Here is a 16264-nt window from a genome sequence, read left to right on the forward strand (position 1 = left end):
TGGAAGCCTCTGCGTGCCATGAGTGTGGCTGAAAAATATATACATTAAAAAAAAAAACCCATAGTAATTATGAAGTGCAATATTGATCCAAGGATATTCAAACAGGCCAATGGAACAGTGTAGAAAGGCTAACCAAGTTCTTGGACAAAACCCTTTCATAATGGTAGAAAGCCTTCCTGCTTCAGGTCTTGATAAGTGAGCAAGTATTCATCAAACACCTATTTTGCGCTATGTGCTACAGTGAATACAAAAGTACAAAATACTCTCACAGTACCTTTCAACTTTGAGATTTTGCTAACAGAATTAAAGATCTTCCCAAATAAAGCAATCAGAGGACAAAACCCAAGATAACAAATAGCAACCGGGTGATATGGGTAAGAGAGAATATGAAGTCAGAGGATGCAGAGATCAAAATGAGCTGGGGTCACTGGGAGGATTTCGCGGAGAAACAGGATGTGAGTAAGAGGTAAAGAGGTGGGCCATGGCTCGGCCCTCAAAAGACAGACGTTCAGGATTGCCCTGAGAGAGGATGAGACAAAGTATGAAGGGAGGAGTGAGGGCAACATACACAAAGACAGTGAGACATGACACAGCACAGCTTGAGCATGAAGCAGTGAGAGACCCCATCAGAGAAGCGACTCTGGCGGCCAGTTTCAAGAGGCCCGACTTTTTCTGATAAAGTTGCTAACATTCTTGAATAGGTGAGATACATAAAGCTAGTTGTCCTGTATAAGTATTTATCTGAGGTGTTAATCTAGCTTTGAGGTCAGATTAGAGGGTGATAAAGGTACAGAGATAGAAGAGGAAAAAGGAAGGTACAAATCTGAAATACTGTTGTCAGGAATTAAATGTAAACCAGGCTTTATGAAATTCAGGTTTCGCAGGCAGCCCACCAATAAGTGTGAAGCAGTTTAAATAGAAAGATTCCACAAATAAAATTAAAATGCAAAGAAGGTATCTAACTTTCTCATTTGACCTACCAGTATTTATTTTCGATGTCACATGAGCCACATCAATTTTCTGGGATCTGACGAGAGGTCCAGCTTTTGCAGAGGGAGTGTGTGCTATATTCTTCTTTCGATCTTTGGCTTTACTAATCTTTGAAAGAGGTGCAAAAATTCCTAAAGGAGAAGGCAGAAGTTCGGTTAGTGTTAAGCAATTAAAAGCATTTCAAACAAAGTGACAAGGACAACCATTCAGTAATATAAATCTTTTGCACTCTTCACCTAGTATCTATTAGGTGTCATGTAGTGACAGAGAGGAAAAACAAGACGCAGTTCTTGTCCTCAGAGAGTTTATACTCTAGTTGTCAAGAGTAACAATACACACAATGACTTGAGAAGCACGTAACATAATCAGGCACTGATTGAAATTCAGGGGAAAGAGAAATGAATAGAAGTAGGAGCTTTCATTACAATTATTTCTGACTAAGTGACTGGCAAATAATAGTGCACTATATAGTATAAAAACTATTCTTCCATGTCACTTTTTATCTACAGCTCCTTAGGACATATTTTTTCCCCACATTATAGCTTTTTATGTCCATGTTTTATCTGTCTTTTCCAGATTTCAGAAGACAAAATTCAATCTTACTCATCTCGGCATCCCCCAATGTACCTAATTACAGTAGGGATATAAAACAATCTTTTAGAGTATAAAATATAATCTTCCCCAAGGCCTAGGCCTCAGCTCCTGACAATCAGAAACAATACAGTGTCAATATGTGCAATCTAATAAAAATGATACAATAGAACCTACAAAAAATTTTTTTTAATTAAAAAAAAAAGAAACAATACAGTGTCTGTTCAGGAGGGGAAGCATATGGGGCAGGGGAGGGGTTGCCTATTTGCTGCAGCTCGGAGTATAAAATTCCATTAAAAAAGAAGTTTACTCATGTTGCAACAGAAGAAAGGGTGAGGGAAAAAATGTAATTGTAATGTATACATGTAAGGATAACCTGACCCCCTTGCTGTACAGTGGGAAAAAAAAAATTATAAAAAAAAAGAAGTTTATCCAGGCATATAATTCCAGTATAAATAAACACGCATAGACATTAGAAATAGTGAATATGGACTATAAATACCAAGAGTATTTGGCTAAGACATTTAAGCAGAAAAAATAAAATCATAACATATATATTGCACACTTCCACTTAGGGTTTACACCCAGCCTTAAAAAGACACATTATGACTGAAGTGTAATACATTAACACAACTTATTTTAAAATAGGTTTGTTGAAATGCTCAAGACGACAAAAAGCCAGTGCTTTGTTTATAGCTAACAAGTGCATATTACACTGCTTTTCTGCTAATCTTGAAATTCTTTCCTCCCTCGGATTCTATGATACTTCATCCCAACTTTCGTAGCTCTTTGGACTTATCCACAATATTTTCTCCCTTCTGTCTCCTGCCTATCAGATGTTCTTTGACTTTCTATTTTTTTCTCTAAATTCTTTTCCTTGCCAAATACACATGCGTGTGTGCGCGCGCACACACACACACACACATGCACCAAGCTTGATGATCACATTCAGTGTTGCCAAGGGTTTGAAGAAATAAATTATTTTATACTGTGGGATACAAATTTGTAAAATCTTACTGGAAGGCAAAAATTCAGGCCTCATCTACTTTATGCATTAATTATCAGGAAATACTTAAGTGGGGTGAACAAGGTTACATTTGTATATTATACGGAGAAGACAGAGTTCAAGAGTGAAAATAACTTCTAGTTTGCTATTATGACCTAATCGCACTTTTGGAAATTAATTAGGAGAAAATGTTCCCAACAGGAGGAAAAGACTGAATCCTAAATCCATCTTCATTGCAATATTATAAGTAGGAGAAAACAAATATTTGACAATAGAATAAATCTTGTATTTATATGTATTAACTATTATATCACCATTAATAAGTAAAACAATAAAGACTATATAAAAATATTAAAAAAACGAAAAGTAAATCCAGGAAAAAAATTGAGTTGTATGTTTGATTATATTATGATTATATCTGTGAAAAGTTCTAAGTGTGGATATAGGAAAGATTGTAAAAAATCAAAAACCAAAACATGAGAACAGTCAGGTATGAATTATTTTTCAAATTTGTGTCATTAACACCACAATAATGTTGTTCAATGAATGAACTCTATACTTCTCATTCTCCTTGCTTTTTAATTAACTAAATCATTTGGTTAACTAAAAATTAAAACTAAATTTAAAGCGATGACTGGATACAATCAAAGCTCAAAATATGCACCATGTATGGACTAACCCTCTTGTTCAGAATCTCATGATTCTCTTGTTCAGAATCAAGTACTGATGGGACTCTCCTCAGATTAGGACATATAATTATAAGGCTTAACTAAAACTAAATACATAGGAAGAATTATTTTTAAACAGAAGAGAAATACATTTCTACATAAACATGATCCATTTTGTTTAATTCCTCCCAAAATGCCACTAAAATTTTAAGGAATAAAAATGGTATAAACTCTGTAGAAAAAAAGAAAACGATAAAAAAGAGAAAAGACACTAAGACTTCCAAAAAAGCTTCCAAAAGTAGGGAAAAGGTCAAAAAAGCAGAAGAAAGACTGACTTTGAAACTTCTAGACAACAACAATGGAAGCTCAGGGTAACAGTTGGCCCCAGAGTCATATCTAGCACCTATTTTTGTAGTATTCTGTTGGAACACAGCCACACTCACTGTTTATATACTGTTCATGACTGCTTATTCATTACAACAGGAAGGCTGACTAATTGCAACAAGAGATTGTACGACTCATAAAGCCTAAAACATTTACTACCTGGCCCTTTACAGAAAAAGTTTGCCAAATTGCATTAGACAATAGAATATCACCCTCAAAATACTGAGAGAGTATGAATTCTAGCCTAACACTCATCCCACTAAGCTATCATATGAAGTATAAGGGTGGAAATAAATGTATTTCTGGGATGGAAGTTCTCAAAAATTTACTTCCCATGAGTCCTTTGTCAAAAAGCTACTGAAGGATGTGCTCCACCAAAACAAAGAGGTAAAGCAAGGAAAAAAACTGACTTAGAATAGTAAGAATGCCAAATCTTTCTCTTCATATTATGAAGTTGATAGATGTCTAAAGTTGGAAATATTCATATAGATACATTATTTTAAATGTGAATATAAACAGAAGATATGGCTAAAGAAGTCAAAAAAGTTCTTGCCTCTAAAGAGCAGGACTTGGCAAAACCACTCTGAGGTACCACCTTACACCAGCCAGAATGGCCAACATCAAAAAGTCTACACATAAAAAGTGCTGGAGAGGGTGTGGAGAAAAAGGAACACTAGCATACTGTTGGTGGGATTGTAAATTGGTGCAACCACTGCGGAAAGCAGTATGGAGATTCCTCAGAAAACTAAACGTAGAACTACCATTTGATCCAGCAATCCCACTCCTGGGCATCTACCCAGAGAAAACTATGACTCGCAAAGACACATGTACTCCGATGTTCATTACAATAGCCAAAACATGGAAACAACCTAAATGTCCATCAACAGAAGAGTGGATCAAGAAGATGTGGTACATATACACAATGGAATATTACTCAGCCATTAAAAAAGAACAAAATACCAGCATTTTTTGCAACATGGATGGACCTAGAAACTATCATGCTAAGTGAAGTCAGCCATACCATGAGACACCAACATCAAATGCTTTCACTGACATGTGAAATCTGAAAAAAGGACAGACTGAACTTCTTTGCAGAACAGATGCTGACTCACAGACATTGAAAAACTTATGGTCTCCGGAGGAGGAGACAGTTTGGGGGGTGGGGGGATGTGCTTGGGCTGTGGGATGGAAATCCTGTGAGATCAGATTGTTATGCTCATTATACAACTACAGATGTGAGAAATTCATTTGAGTAATTTAAACAAATAAATAAATAAAATTTTTAAAAAATTAAAAAAAAATAAAGAGCAGGACTTGGGGTCAGGAAGGGAAAGCCAGAGGAGGGTTTAGTTGTTGTTTTTAATAAATCTTACAATAAAACTTGACTTACTAAACTAGGTACATGTATTCACTTTGATAATTATTAAAAGACATAAAAATAGTATTACCAAATATTAGAAATTATTATAAAATTTTCATAATTGCCAAAACAAGATATCTTTTAGTAGGTGAATGGAAAAATTGTGATACCTCCAGACAACAAGTATTGAATACACTACCAAGTAGTGTTAAAAAGACATGATCTATCAAGCCATGAAAATACATGGTGGAAACTTAAACGCAAATTACTAAGTGAAAGAAGCCAATCTTAAAAGGCTATATACTGTATGATTCCAGATATATGACATTACAGAAAAGGCATAATAACTATGGAGACACTAAAATGATCAATGTCTGTCAGGGGCCAAGGTGGAGAGGGATGACAAGGTGGAGCACAGAGGATTTTTAGGGCAATGAAAATACTCGCTATGATAGTATAATGATGGATGCACACCATTACTCATTTGTCTACACCTAGAGAATATACAACCCAAACAGTGAACCCTAAGGCAAACTATGGACTTTGAGTGATTATGATGCGTCCATGTAGGTTAATCAATTGTAAGAAATGTATCCTCTGGTGAAGGGATGTTGATAAAAGGAGACACTATGCATGTGCAGGGCAGGAGGTACACAGGAAATCTTTGTACCTCCCTCTCAATTTTGCTATGAACCTAAAACTGCTGTAAAAAAAAACATTTTTTTAAATTATTACAAAATTTCTATAATTAAAAAAAAAAAACTGGGAGTTCCCATCGTGGCGCAGTGGTTAACGAATCCGACTAGGAACCATGAGGTTGCGGGTTCGATCCCTGCCCTTGCTCAGTGGGTTAACAATCCAGCGTTGCCATGAGCTGTGGTGTAGGTCGCAGAAGTGGCTCGGATCCTGCGTTGCTGTGGCTCTGGGGTAGGCCAGTGGCTATGGCTCCGATTAGACCCCTAGCCTGGGAACCTCCATATGCTGCGGGAGCGGCCCAAGAAATGGCAAAAAAAAAATCTAATGTGTGCTAGAACTAACTAATTAATGGAACAAAACAATCCTGAAACAGACTATAGCATTTATAAGAACTTACTTCATAATAAAGGAAGCACAACAAGCCAAAGGAAAAATGACAGATTTAAAGAGAGGGAAAAAAATAAAAACCAAAAAACACTGCTGAGACAAGACAAAGTCTTTGGCTTCTGCTTAATCAGGGGGTTCCCCACCTCTGCTGCCCCCCGCCACCGTGGCTAGTTTAGCAAAGACCTGCCTCAGACCACCAAGGAAGAGCTATTTCTGTTTTCATATAAGCCAACAATGATCCTTGCCCCCCAACTTGCCTTTAAGTATGTAAAGGGGGATGGAGGCAGGGTCCTTGAATGTCCAGCTTTGTCCTAATCAAGCATGCCTCTCCTTGGAATGATGGGATTTGGGAGGCCACATGCATTCTGTTACAATCTAAGCACTTCCCAGGGCTCTGATTTACATCTGCTCTCTGTGTTGTTGCTAATGGTTTCTGATCTTGCCCTTAGTCTGCTTGACAGTTGCCAAAAGTAGCTAATAGAGGAAAATTAAAATTAAATTCTTAATCTTGTACAAATAACCAAATAAACTCCAAGTTAATAAGTAATACAGTATTTAAAATTAAAACATTCAAAAGAATAAAATGTATAACCTATAACTAATCATCGTGTTAGGAAGAAATATCTGCTTTAGCATAAAAGCAATTACAAGAAATTATAAAAGTCTTTTAGCTGCATGAAACTGTATGTCTAAAAACACTGCAAATGAAGTTCAAAGGCAAATGAAAAACTAGGTGAAATAACTGTAATAAATATAAAGGCTTATATCTTAAATATATGTTTATTTTTTAAAAAACCCTTACCAGTTTAAACACTACTTTAAATTGTGATGATAGTCGAAACACTAGCCACAGATGCAGCATATGGAAGCTCCCAGTCCAGGGGTCGAATCGGAGCTACAGCTACCAGCCTATGCCACAGCCATGGCAACAATGTAATGGGCATTTTTTATAAACAAAACTCTTAATAACAGACCCCAAAATGAGGCTCCATCTTAAGTGTATGACAAAAGGAAACTGGTGATTTTGATAAATTTATAACAGCTGGCAAATAGCTAACATTTTGGGGGTGTTTACAGGGAACCAAGCACTATTCTAGGTGATTTATAAATTTATCCATGCATTTAATTCTCACATGAATTGTTACCCTCATTTTATAAAAGAAAACTGAGGTACAAGAAGAGAAAGAAGGTCCCATAGCTGGTAGGTAGAGCAACTGATTCAGACCCAAGCATTCAGACTCCAAAGCCCACACTCTCCAACGTGACACCACACTGTTGAGCTACAAGATGAAATACTGTGCAACCGGGGAAACTAATGTTCTGTGAAAATACTTCACAGCAAGGAAATAGTCACAACACAGTAAGTGACAAAAGCAAATTGAAATCAAAGTGTCAGGGTGTGTGAGGGTGTGGGCGTGTGTGCGTGTGTGTGTGTGTGTGTGTGTGTGTGTGTGTGTGTGTGTGTGTGTGTGTAGAAGAGACTATAAAATTAAACAAACATTTGTCGGAAATCATCACCCCAGCTGAGGAGCATAGTGATGAAGTTGGCTTCACTTGCTTTTCCAATTTTTCAAGTTTTTCAACCTCCAGCTCTGTATTTCCTTAGTAACAAAGAATAAAATCCCTCCTTCAGTCATGACACTACAATAAGCAGGACTTAGGAAGATCTATAGAGCTGGGTGTACTACCAATAAGACACCCACCACTCCCAACCAAAATACTGCTCACAGTAAGAAAAAGGGCAGTCCCTTCATTTAGTACATAAGTGACCAGGGAAAAAGTCTTATTTTAAAATAATAGTAAAATTTTTAATTTAAATTAATTCTCATGAAATTAGACAGTATCTACCTTACCGTATTTGGGGGCGCATTTAAAGTACTGGACTTTGCCAACACTTCCATTGTTTTTTCCTTCTGGTTCATCCAACTCAATGCCAGCCCATTGCCCATTTGCAAATTCCGTTGTTCCACAAAATCTTAATGTTCCAACCTAAAGAAAATATAAATCACAGTAACTTTTGAGTATGACTAGCAATTCAAAATGTCCTCCTCTTGCAACTTTGTCATGGAAGTCTTTCAAAAACATTCTCTCAAAGTAGATTTCAAAACAAGGAAATATTTCCAGGGATAAAAAGAGACATTAAATAATGATAAAAAGAGTCATAAATCGAGAAGGCAAGAGAATCCTAAGTCTCCATGCACCTAACAACTAAGCTCCAAAATGTATGAAGTGAAAACTGATAGAACTAAAAAGAGAAATGGACAAATCCACAATCACTGTTGGAGACCTCAGCATACCTCTCTCCCCATTATCAATAGGCCAAGTAGGCAGAGACCTAGTAAGGATATAGAAAAACTGAGACCTAAGACCAGCTATAGGTCAATTTGACTTGATGTTTATAAAACATTCCATCCAAAGCAGCAGAATACAAATGCAAAATACTAAAAATCATACACAACATGTTCCTAGACCATAATGGAATTAAACCAGAAATCACTAACAAAGATATGGAAAAATATGTAAATACTTGAAAATTAAACAATATACTTTTTTTATTACTCAAATGAATTTATCACCTCTGTAGTTGTATAATGATCATAACAATCCAATTTTACAGGATTTCCATCCCACAGCCCAGGCACATCCCCCCACCCCCCGAACTGTCTCCTCCTCCGGAGACCATAAGTTTTTCAACGTCTGTGAGTCAGCATCTGTTCTGCAAAGAAGTTCAGTCTGTCCTTTTTTGAGATTCCACATGTCAGCGAAAGCATTTGATGTTGGTGTCTCATAAACAATATACTTCTAAATAACTCATGGTAAAAGAGGAAAATCATGAGGGATATCATAACATATTTTTAATTGAATTAAAATTATAACAGAATATGCAAAAGTTGTGGGATGCAGCAAAAGCAGTACTTAGAAGGAAATTTACAGCAATAAAATGCTTGTATCAGAACAGGTCTCAAAGGAGTTCCTGTCATGGCACTGCTGTAGCTGTGGCATAGGCCGGTAGCGACAGCTCCAATTAGACCCCTAGCCTGGGAACCTCCAAATGCTGCAAGTGTGGCCCTAAAAAAGACCAAAAAAAAAAAAGTCTTAAGTCAATGATATAAACTTCCACCTTCTGCAACTATAAAGTGAAGACCCAAAGCAAGCAAAAAGAGAAATAATAAAGATAAGAAATTAAGAACAGAAAAGCAAAAGAAAAAAAAAATCAGTGAAACCAAAAACTAGTTCTTTGGAAGGATAAATAAGCTTTTAGCCGGAGACCAAAGAGGAAAAAGAGAAGATACAAATTATAAACATCATGGATGATAGAGATACATTATCAAATTGCCTCAGTCATTTAAAGACATAGTAAGAAAATACTATGAATAACTCTGTGCCTACAAATTTGACAGATAAGATAAAATGTTCCTATTCCTTGAAAGACATAAAATGTCAAAGTTCACATCTGAATTGAACTTGCAGTTAAAAAAATCTTCCACAAAAAAAAAAAAAAAAAGTCACCCTCCAGACCTGTATGGCCTCACTGGTGAATTTTACCAAAGAATTCAAGGGAGGTGTTCCCATCGGGGTGTATCAGAAATCCGACTAGGAACCATGAGGTTACAGGTTCAATCCCTGGCTTTGTGGGTTAAGGATCTGGCATTGCTGTGAGCTGTGGTGTAAGTCACAGACATGGCTCAGATCTGGCATTGCTGTGGCTGTAGCGTAGGTCGGCAGCTATAGCTCCAATTAGACCCCCAGCCTAGGAACCAGGAGCGCAGCCCTAAAAAAGTGAAAAAAAAAAAAAAAGAATTTAAGGGAAAAAAAAATACTAGCCCCACACAAAATCCTCTAGAATATAAAAGTGGAGAGATTCATTCCCAACTCATTTTGTGAAGCTAGCCTTATTTTGATATCAAAACCAAAGACATTACAAGACCCTCATGAACACAAACACAATAATGCTCAACAAAATAATAGCAAACCAAATTCAGCAATACATAGAAAGGATAATACATCATGACTAAATGAGGTTTATCATGAGAATGGTGGGCTAATTCAACATTTGAGAATTAATCAAGATGATTCATCATATCTACAAACTAAAGAGAGCAGAGGGGGACCCTGTTCTCTGGGCATATGCAGAAAAACTCTCAGCAAACTAGGGATAGATGGGAATTTCTTCAACTTAATAAAAGACATTTATCCAAAATCTACAGCTAACAATTACCATACTTGATGAATGATTGTGCACTTTCCCTTTAAGACTGGAAACAGGGCAAGGATGTTGACTCTTAACCATTTCTATTTTTCATTACACTGAAAGTCCGAGACAATGAGATAAGGCAAGAAAAATAATGCATACAGATTGAAAAGAAATAAAACTGTCTCTATTTGCAGACACCATGACTGTTTATATAGGATATCACAAAGAATCCACAAAAAAGGTCAACAGACCCAATAAATTTAGTAAGGCAACAGGATACATGGCCAATATACAAAAATCAATTGTATTTCTATATATTAGCAATGCACCATTGGAAAATGAAATTTCAAACACACCACCATGTACAACACTAAATAACATGAAAAACTTAGGTATAAATCTAACAAAGTATAAGCAATATCCATATGCTTAAAAAATATAAAACTCTGATGAAATAAACCAAATATCTACTAAATAGATACATTCTGTTTAAGGCTGAAAGACTCAATATTTTTAAGATGTTAATCCTTCTCAATTCATCTATGTTTAACACAACCCCATTTAAAAATCACAGCAGGACTTTTCACAAAAATCTTTAGACTGATTCTAAAATGGACATGATTTCTTGATATTTTAGTTCCACAGATATGACAACAGAAAACTAACAAATGTCCATGAATGCATCCTCGTGGAAGTTGGCAAATGTCATTCTCAGCATAACCGTTTGTAGTTTACCTTCCTTTTGAAGCAGTTTTCTTGGTAAATCAAATTTCCAAATTTCAGTGTTTTCTGAGAAAAGTGCATCACCCTCCCCACAATCCCACCCAAATATCTAGCCAGAGCTCCGTCAGGAATCCCACATGCAGGCACACATGCAGGCAGGGATTCCCTGTACCATTCTCCACACCAAGCTCCTGACTGGCCCCAAAATTTGAACAAAAAGAGAAAAACAAGCCCCCCCGCAACACCCCCCCCCCCCCGGCATGAAGTATTGACAAAGAGAGAATGGCAACACGTGAACGCCTTCTGGAAACTGAGGTTCTGGAGAAAGAGGTGTTGGAGCATCTTTGGTGGGGAGGGGTTGGGAGCTCTCCTTTCCACATACATTTTTCTTACCAGGTTAAAATCCTATCTAGGATTTCTCTGTTGGTGGGGTCAAGAAGCCAAACGCCCAGGAATGGCAAGGGTGGCCGTTGCTGCATTTCGTGCAGCAGTGGTCACAGGAGAACCACCACTGAGCATCCTGGGGGTGGGAGGGAGCAGAGGAGGCGGAAGGCGAGCTGCGAGGCTGCAAGAAAAAACCTGCAGACTGGATGGTTTCCCAGCTAGTGCCTCTGAATTCACTGGGCAGCTCCATTGAGCTGCACTTCTCCCACTCGAATAAAGCTGTCTTCAAATAGCTTATACTCTTAAATTACACTTTTTCTTTTCTTTTTTTTTTTTTTTTTTTTTTTTTTTTTGCCTTTTAGGGCCTCACCTGTGAATATAGAGATATCCAGGCTCGGAATCAAATTGGAGCCGTAACCTCCAGCCTATACCACACCACAGCAACATAGGATCCCAGCCACATTTGCAACCTACACCACAGCTCATGGCATCACCAGATCCTTAACCCACCAATCAAGGCCAGAAATCAAACCTATGTTCTCATGGATACTAGTTAGATTCATTTCCACTGAGTCATGATGGGAACTCCTTAAATTACACTTTATAATAACTATGCATCAAAGTTTCACATTTTCCATTACCTTGCTACCTACATATTTGACTTTAAAAAAAAAAACCTCGAAATCATATTTTATGCACCCCTGACACACAGGCCACAAAATGACCTTGGACACAGCTTTGGAGACTACTTACTATACCTTCTGTCCTGCAATAACAACACGATCTCCCAACTTCAGGCCAAGTGACGTCAGCATCGCCTTGCTGGTAACCCGATCATAATTCGGAAGCAAGGGCTTTGAGAGACCACATGACAGAGGCACCGCATCCAGCAGCATCTGCTTGATTTCTTTGGCAGTTGCCGCAGCATCGGCCATTTCTAAGGGCATTTCAACCGGGTCTGGGACAACATCTGCAGGGATCTGTCCTTTGTCGTTCTACAAATAAAGAGAAGAAAAACTTCAATTCATGTCGGCTTAGAGCTCTACACAGTCATACAAGAACATTTTTGGAAAAAAAAAATAAGTTAGATTCATCTGTCATTCGTTGATTCAAAAATATTTGCTAAACATCTACTACCTGCCAGACACATTCTAAGTGCTAAAGACACACAGTGAGAAAAACAAAAAGCCGTGCCCTCGAAAAGCACACAGACTGGTGAGAGAGGCAGACTATAATTACACACAAAACCTATGATACATGAAAGGGTAAAAAAGTGGCAAAAGGAACAAGGCAGGGAAGAAGAGGGAACATGGGGACAGAGGTGGCTATTCATGCACAGGGGCCAGGGAAGGCCTCACTGCTAAGAGGCAGTGGGACAGAGGCCCGGGAGAGGAAGGAACACCGTGCAGTTGGCTGGTGGGAAACTCGGTCCAGGCTCGGGGAAGTTAGTGGACAGAAGGCAAGTTGGGAGACAGAAGTCATAGGACTGGCTGGCTTCCCCACCCCAGATCCCAGACTCTTCACCACCCCACAGCTGCCAACCCACTGGATGGGGCTCTGAGACCTCCACCCATCCTGCCCACTCATGAAGTGACTCAGACTCAGGAACAGAACCTATAGTTTCAATACTTCTAACACGTGGGCTGGGATTTATCCTGTAGTGGAAAAAAAAAAAAAGGTCAGTCACACGCCCACTGATTGCATGGTATTCATATAAACAAAATCCTAGCATATAAATTATCTCATTTGGTTTTCACATCAAGAAAAAGCTTGTGGATAAAACAGATGAAAATCCTTGCCTGTTAAAGAGTTTATATTGTAGCAGGAGAGACCAGCTACAGGGGTAAAATATCACTGCCATTTCCAGTTTGCCAATAGGAGAATGAGGCGAGGACTGAGGGACTCGCTCAACGTCATCTCCACGGTCGCTGCAGAAATGACCCTGCCGTCCATGTCCTGGGACCCCCGGACTCTCAATGTGCTGCCCTTCCCTCAAACAAGCTCTCTTTCTTCTATGTTCCTAACCAAAAACTTAATCCAGACTGTAATCTTCTCTTAATAAGATGAATCAAGATCCTTTTGCTCAGAAATCTTTTCCCCTTTTCTTTTGCTCTGATAATTATCCTTAAGTGATCTATATGGATAAAAGAATGGGGCTTTTGCACTTAGTTTGCAAGTGCCTCACATTTTTTGTTTTAAAATTCAAGTCTGGGGGTTCCTGTTGTGGCTCAGTGGTTAACGAATCTGACTAGGAACCATGAGGTTTCAGGTTTGATCCCTGGCCTTGCTCAGTGGGTTAAGGATCCGGCGTTGCCGTGAGCTGTGGTATAGGAAACAGACTGGGCACAGATCCCACATTGCTGTGGCTCTGGTGTAAGCCAGTGGCTACAGCTCTGATTCGACCCCTAGCCTGGGACTGGCCCAAGAAATGGCAAAAAAAAAAAAAAAAATTCAAGTCAGTTTGGTCCTAAGAAAAAATATGGCAGGATTAGTAGATGCAAACTATTACACTGAGAATGGATAAGCAATGAGGTCCTGCTATACATAGCACAGGGAACTATATCCAATCACTTGTAATAAAACATGATAGAATGTAATATGAGAAAAAGAATATATATATAACTGGGTCACTTTGCTGTACAGCAGAAATTGACAGGACATTGTAAATCAATTATAATATAAAATTTTTTAAATTAAAAATGCAGGCATTCAGTCATATGTTACTTAGTGATAAACTCTCCTACAAGTTAAAGACAAAAAAAAAAAAATATGGCAGGAAGACACACAATCAAATTTCTGGGATGATGATAAACTATTCTGATGCCAGATTTCAAAGAAAAATATAAAATATAATGAAAATATCTGTAGCACTAATACATACTCTTGAAAAAGAGGGGGGGGACTTCTTTTTAAATCAACAAAGCTGCTCTGATAAGTGGTAAGCTATATTAACAATGAATAAATTTTTCACTTATGATTTTTGTTAAGTCCTCACCTTTCTAGAATAAGTCACACTATTAATTCCTATACACATTTTAGCAACTAAAACTTCTGTTTAAAAAATACTAAATAATAAAAAGTAATGATGTCATGTTAATATAAGAAGACTTATTCATGATTAATTAAAGAATTCCACTTTCTTCCAAAGTGTTAAGCTGTTAGGGTTTGTTTCAATGTCTGCTGCCGACCCACATGTTAATCACTTTTTTTTTTTAAGTATTAACCTCCAAAACTTGGCCATCTCGTCATTGTTTTGGACCTGAATTGGTAATTTACCTCAGTGACATACTGCGCTGCATCCTACTGGATTCAAAATATTCTCTCCACTCATGGGGTTTTGTCAACAGCGGTACTAGCAAAAACAAACCCAGATCACCTTTGCACTCAGGCCAAACTGAATTATCATTTTCTAGCCTTTGCGCCTACTCTCTCTGCCTAACATCCTGTCCCAGCTCCCTCCCGTACCGATTAATTTTACCTGTGTTTAAGTTCTCAATCTCACCTTTGTAAGAACACCTTCCCAAGGCTTTGCTGGACACCCCTCCCATGTAACCCCCTTCCTGTCCCCCATCCTAACACTCTGAACTGAACACAGCACAATCAAGTTGACTGTTTTCTTGTCTATCATCTAAACTATATTAATTTTTTTTTTTTTTGCTTTTTAGGGCCGCACCTGTGGCATGTGAAGTTTCCCAGGCTAGGGGTTGAATCAGAGCTGCAGCTGCAGGCCTACACCACAGCCACAGCAATTCGGGATCCGAGCTGCATCTGCAACCTACACCACAGCTCACAGCAATACTGGATCCTTGACCCACTGAGCAAAGCCAGGGATCAAACCCACGTCCTCATGGATACTAGTATAGTTACCACTGAGCCACAACAGGTACTCCTATTTAATTATATTTTTATTGACCAGTTACAATCTATTTTTAAAGAAATACTTTGTTTTTGGTTTTGGTTTTTTTGGGGGGCCACACCCGCAGCACATGGAGTTTCCCAGGCTGGGGGTCTAATCAGAGCTACAGCTGCCGGCCTACACCACAGCCACAGCAAAGCCAGATCTGAGTCACACCTGCAACCTACACCACAGCTCACGGCAACGCCAGATCCTTAACCCACTGAGAGAGGCCAGGGATTGAACATGGGTTCTCATGGATATTAGTCAGGTTCGTTAACTGCTTAGCCACAAAGGGAACTCCAGCCTCCAAACTATGTTGTGCCTGAGGACAGAGACTGATTTATTGTTGTATTCTCCCAGTGCCCAATAAACAATAAGGCATGAAGGAAGGAAGGAGGGAAGTAGGGAGGGAGGAAAAGAGGGGTTAATTAAACAATGAATGGAGTTAAACAGGAAGAAGAGTGGCGAAGTAGAGGGGAGGGAAAACAAGAAAGCAGGGAGGGGGAAGGAAAAGGGGAAGGCAAACGGCTTTTTCTAACCGGGCGCAGCCCTGCCCCTTCGAGGGAAGGCACAGACCTAACGAAGCATCCCTGCCAGAGCGAGTCACGGTTATCAAGACAACAGAAAGGGACACCGAGAGCCACTTTTGTGAAGACAAGAAAATACCAAAGGATTCAAAGACTAGGAAACCTAATCCTCTGTGTTAACTTTGTCAATGTGTGACATTACCATTAAAAGGTAATTTTTTCCGTTAAATTGATTTTAAAGGTTTACTCCATCCTTAAACATGAGTTTCTACATTGTCTAAAATAAAACTTACCTCCAAAAGAATTTAAAACTGATACAGAAATATAACTTTAATACATGCATTTTTATTTAACAGCTAAGGATTTATAAATATACCAAAAGCCTAAATGAAAGATACTTTTAAACTCAAAGGTGACACTTAAAGAGCTGAATGAAAGTAAGTTCTGTAGAGCTT

At 38.3% G+C, this 16264-nt stretch overlaps 1 protein-coding gene across 19 annotated transcripts in view; it reads right to left on the reverse strand.

The window, feature by feature from the left end:
* CLIP4 (CAP-Gly domain containing linker protein family member 4) overlaps positions 1-16264 on the reverse strand; it is an 83204-nt gene that overhangs the window by 35023 nt on the left and 31917 nt on the right. For all 19 annotated transcript variants that reach the window (XR_014842347.1, XR_014842343.1, XR_014842344.1 and 16 more), the window contains 3 exons: positions 12143-12379; positions 7936-8071; positions 981-1121 (listed from right to left, as the gene is read on the reverse strand). Coding sequence is in view for 12 of the 19 variants with exons in the window: in XM_085019706.1 (XP_084875832.1) it covers positions 981-1121; positions 7936-8071; positions 12143-12379 (514 nt within the window). In the remaining 7 variants the exon portion in view is untranslated. The remainder of the gene's footprint in view (positions 1-980; positions 1122-7935; positions 8072-12142; positions 12380-16264) is intronic.

Source organism: Sus scrofa, chromosome 3 (genome assembly GCF_054392235.1).
Source record: "Sus scrofa isolate SSC_HxYL_T2T_F1_AM1 chromosome 3, Sscrofa_HxYL_maternal_Yorkshire_Landrace_v2.0, whole genome shotgun sequence".
Lineage (NCBI taxonomy): Eukaryota > Metazoa > Chordata > Mammalia > Artiodactyla > Suidae > Sus > Sus scrofa.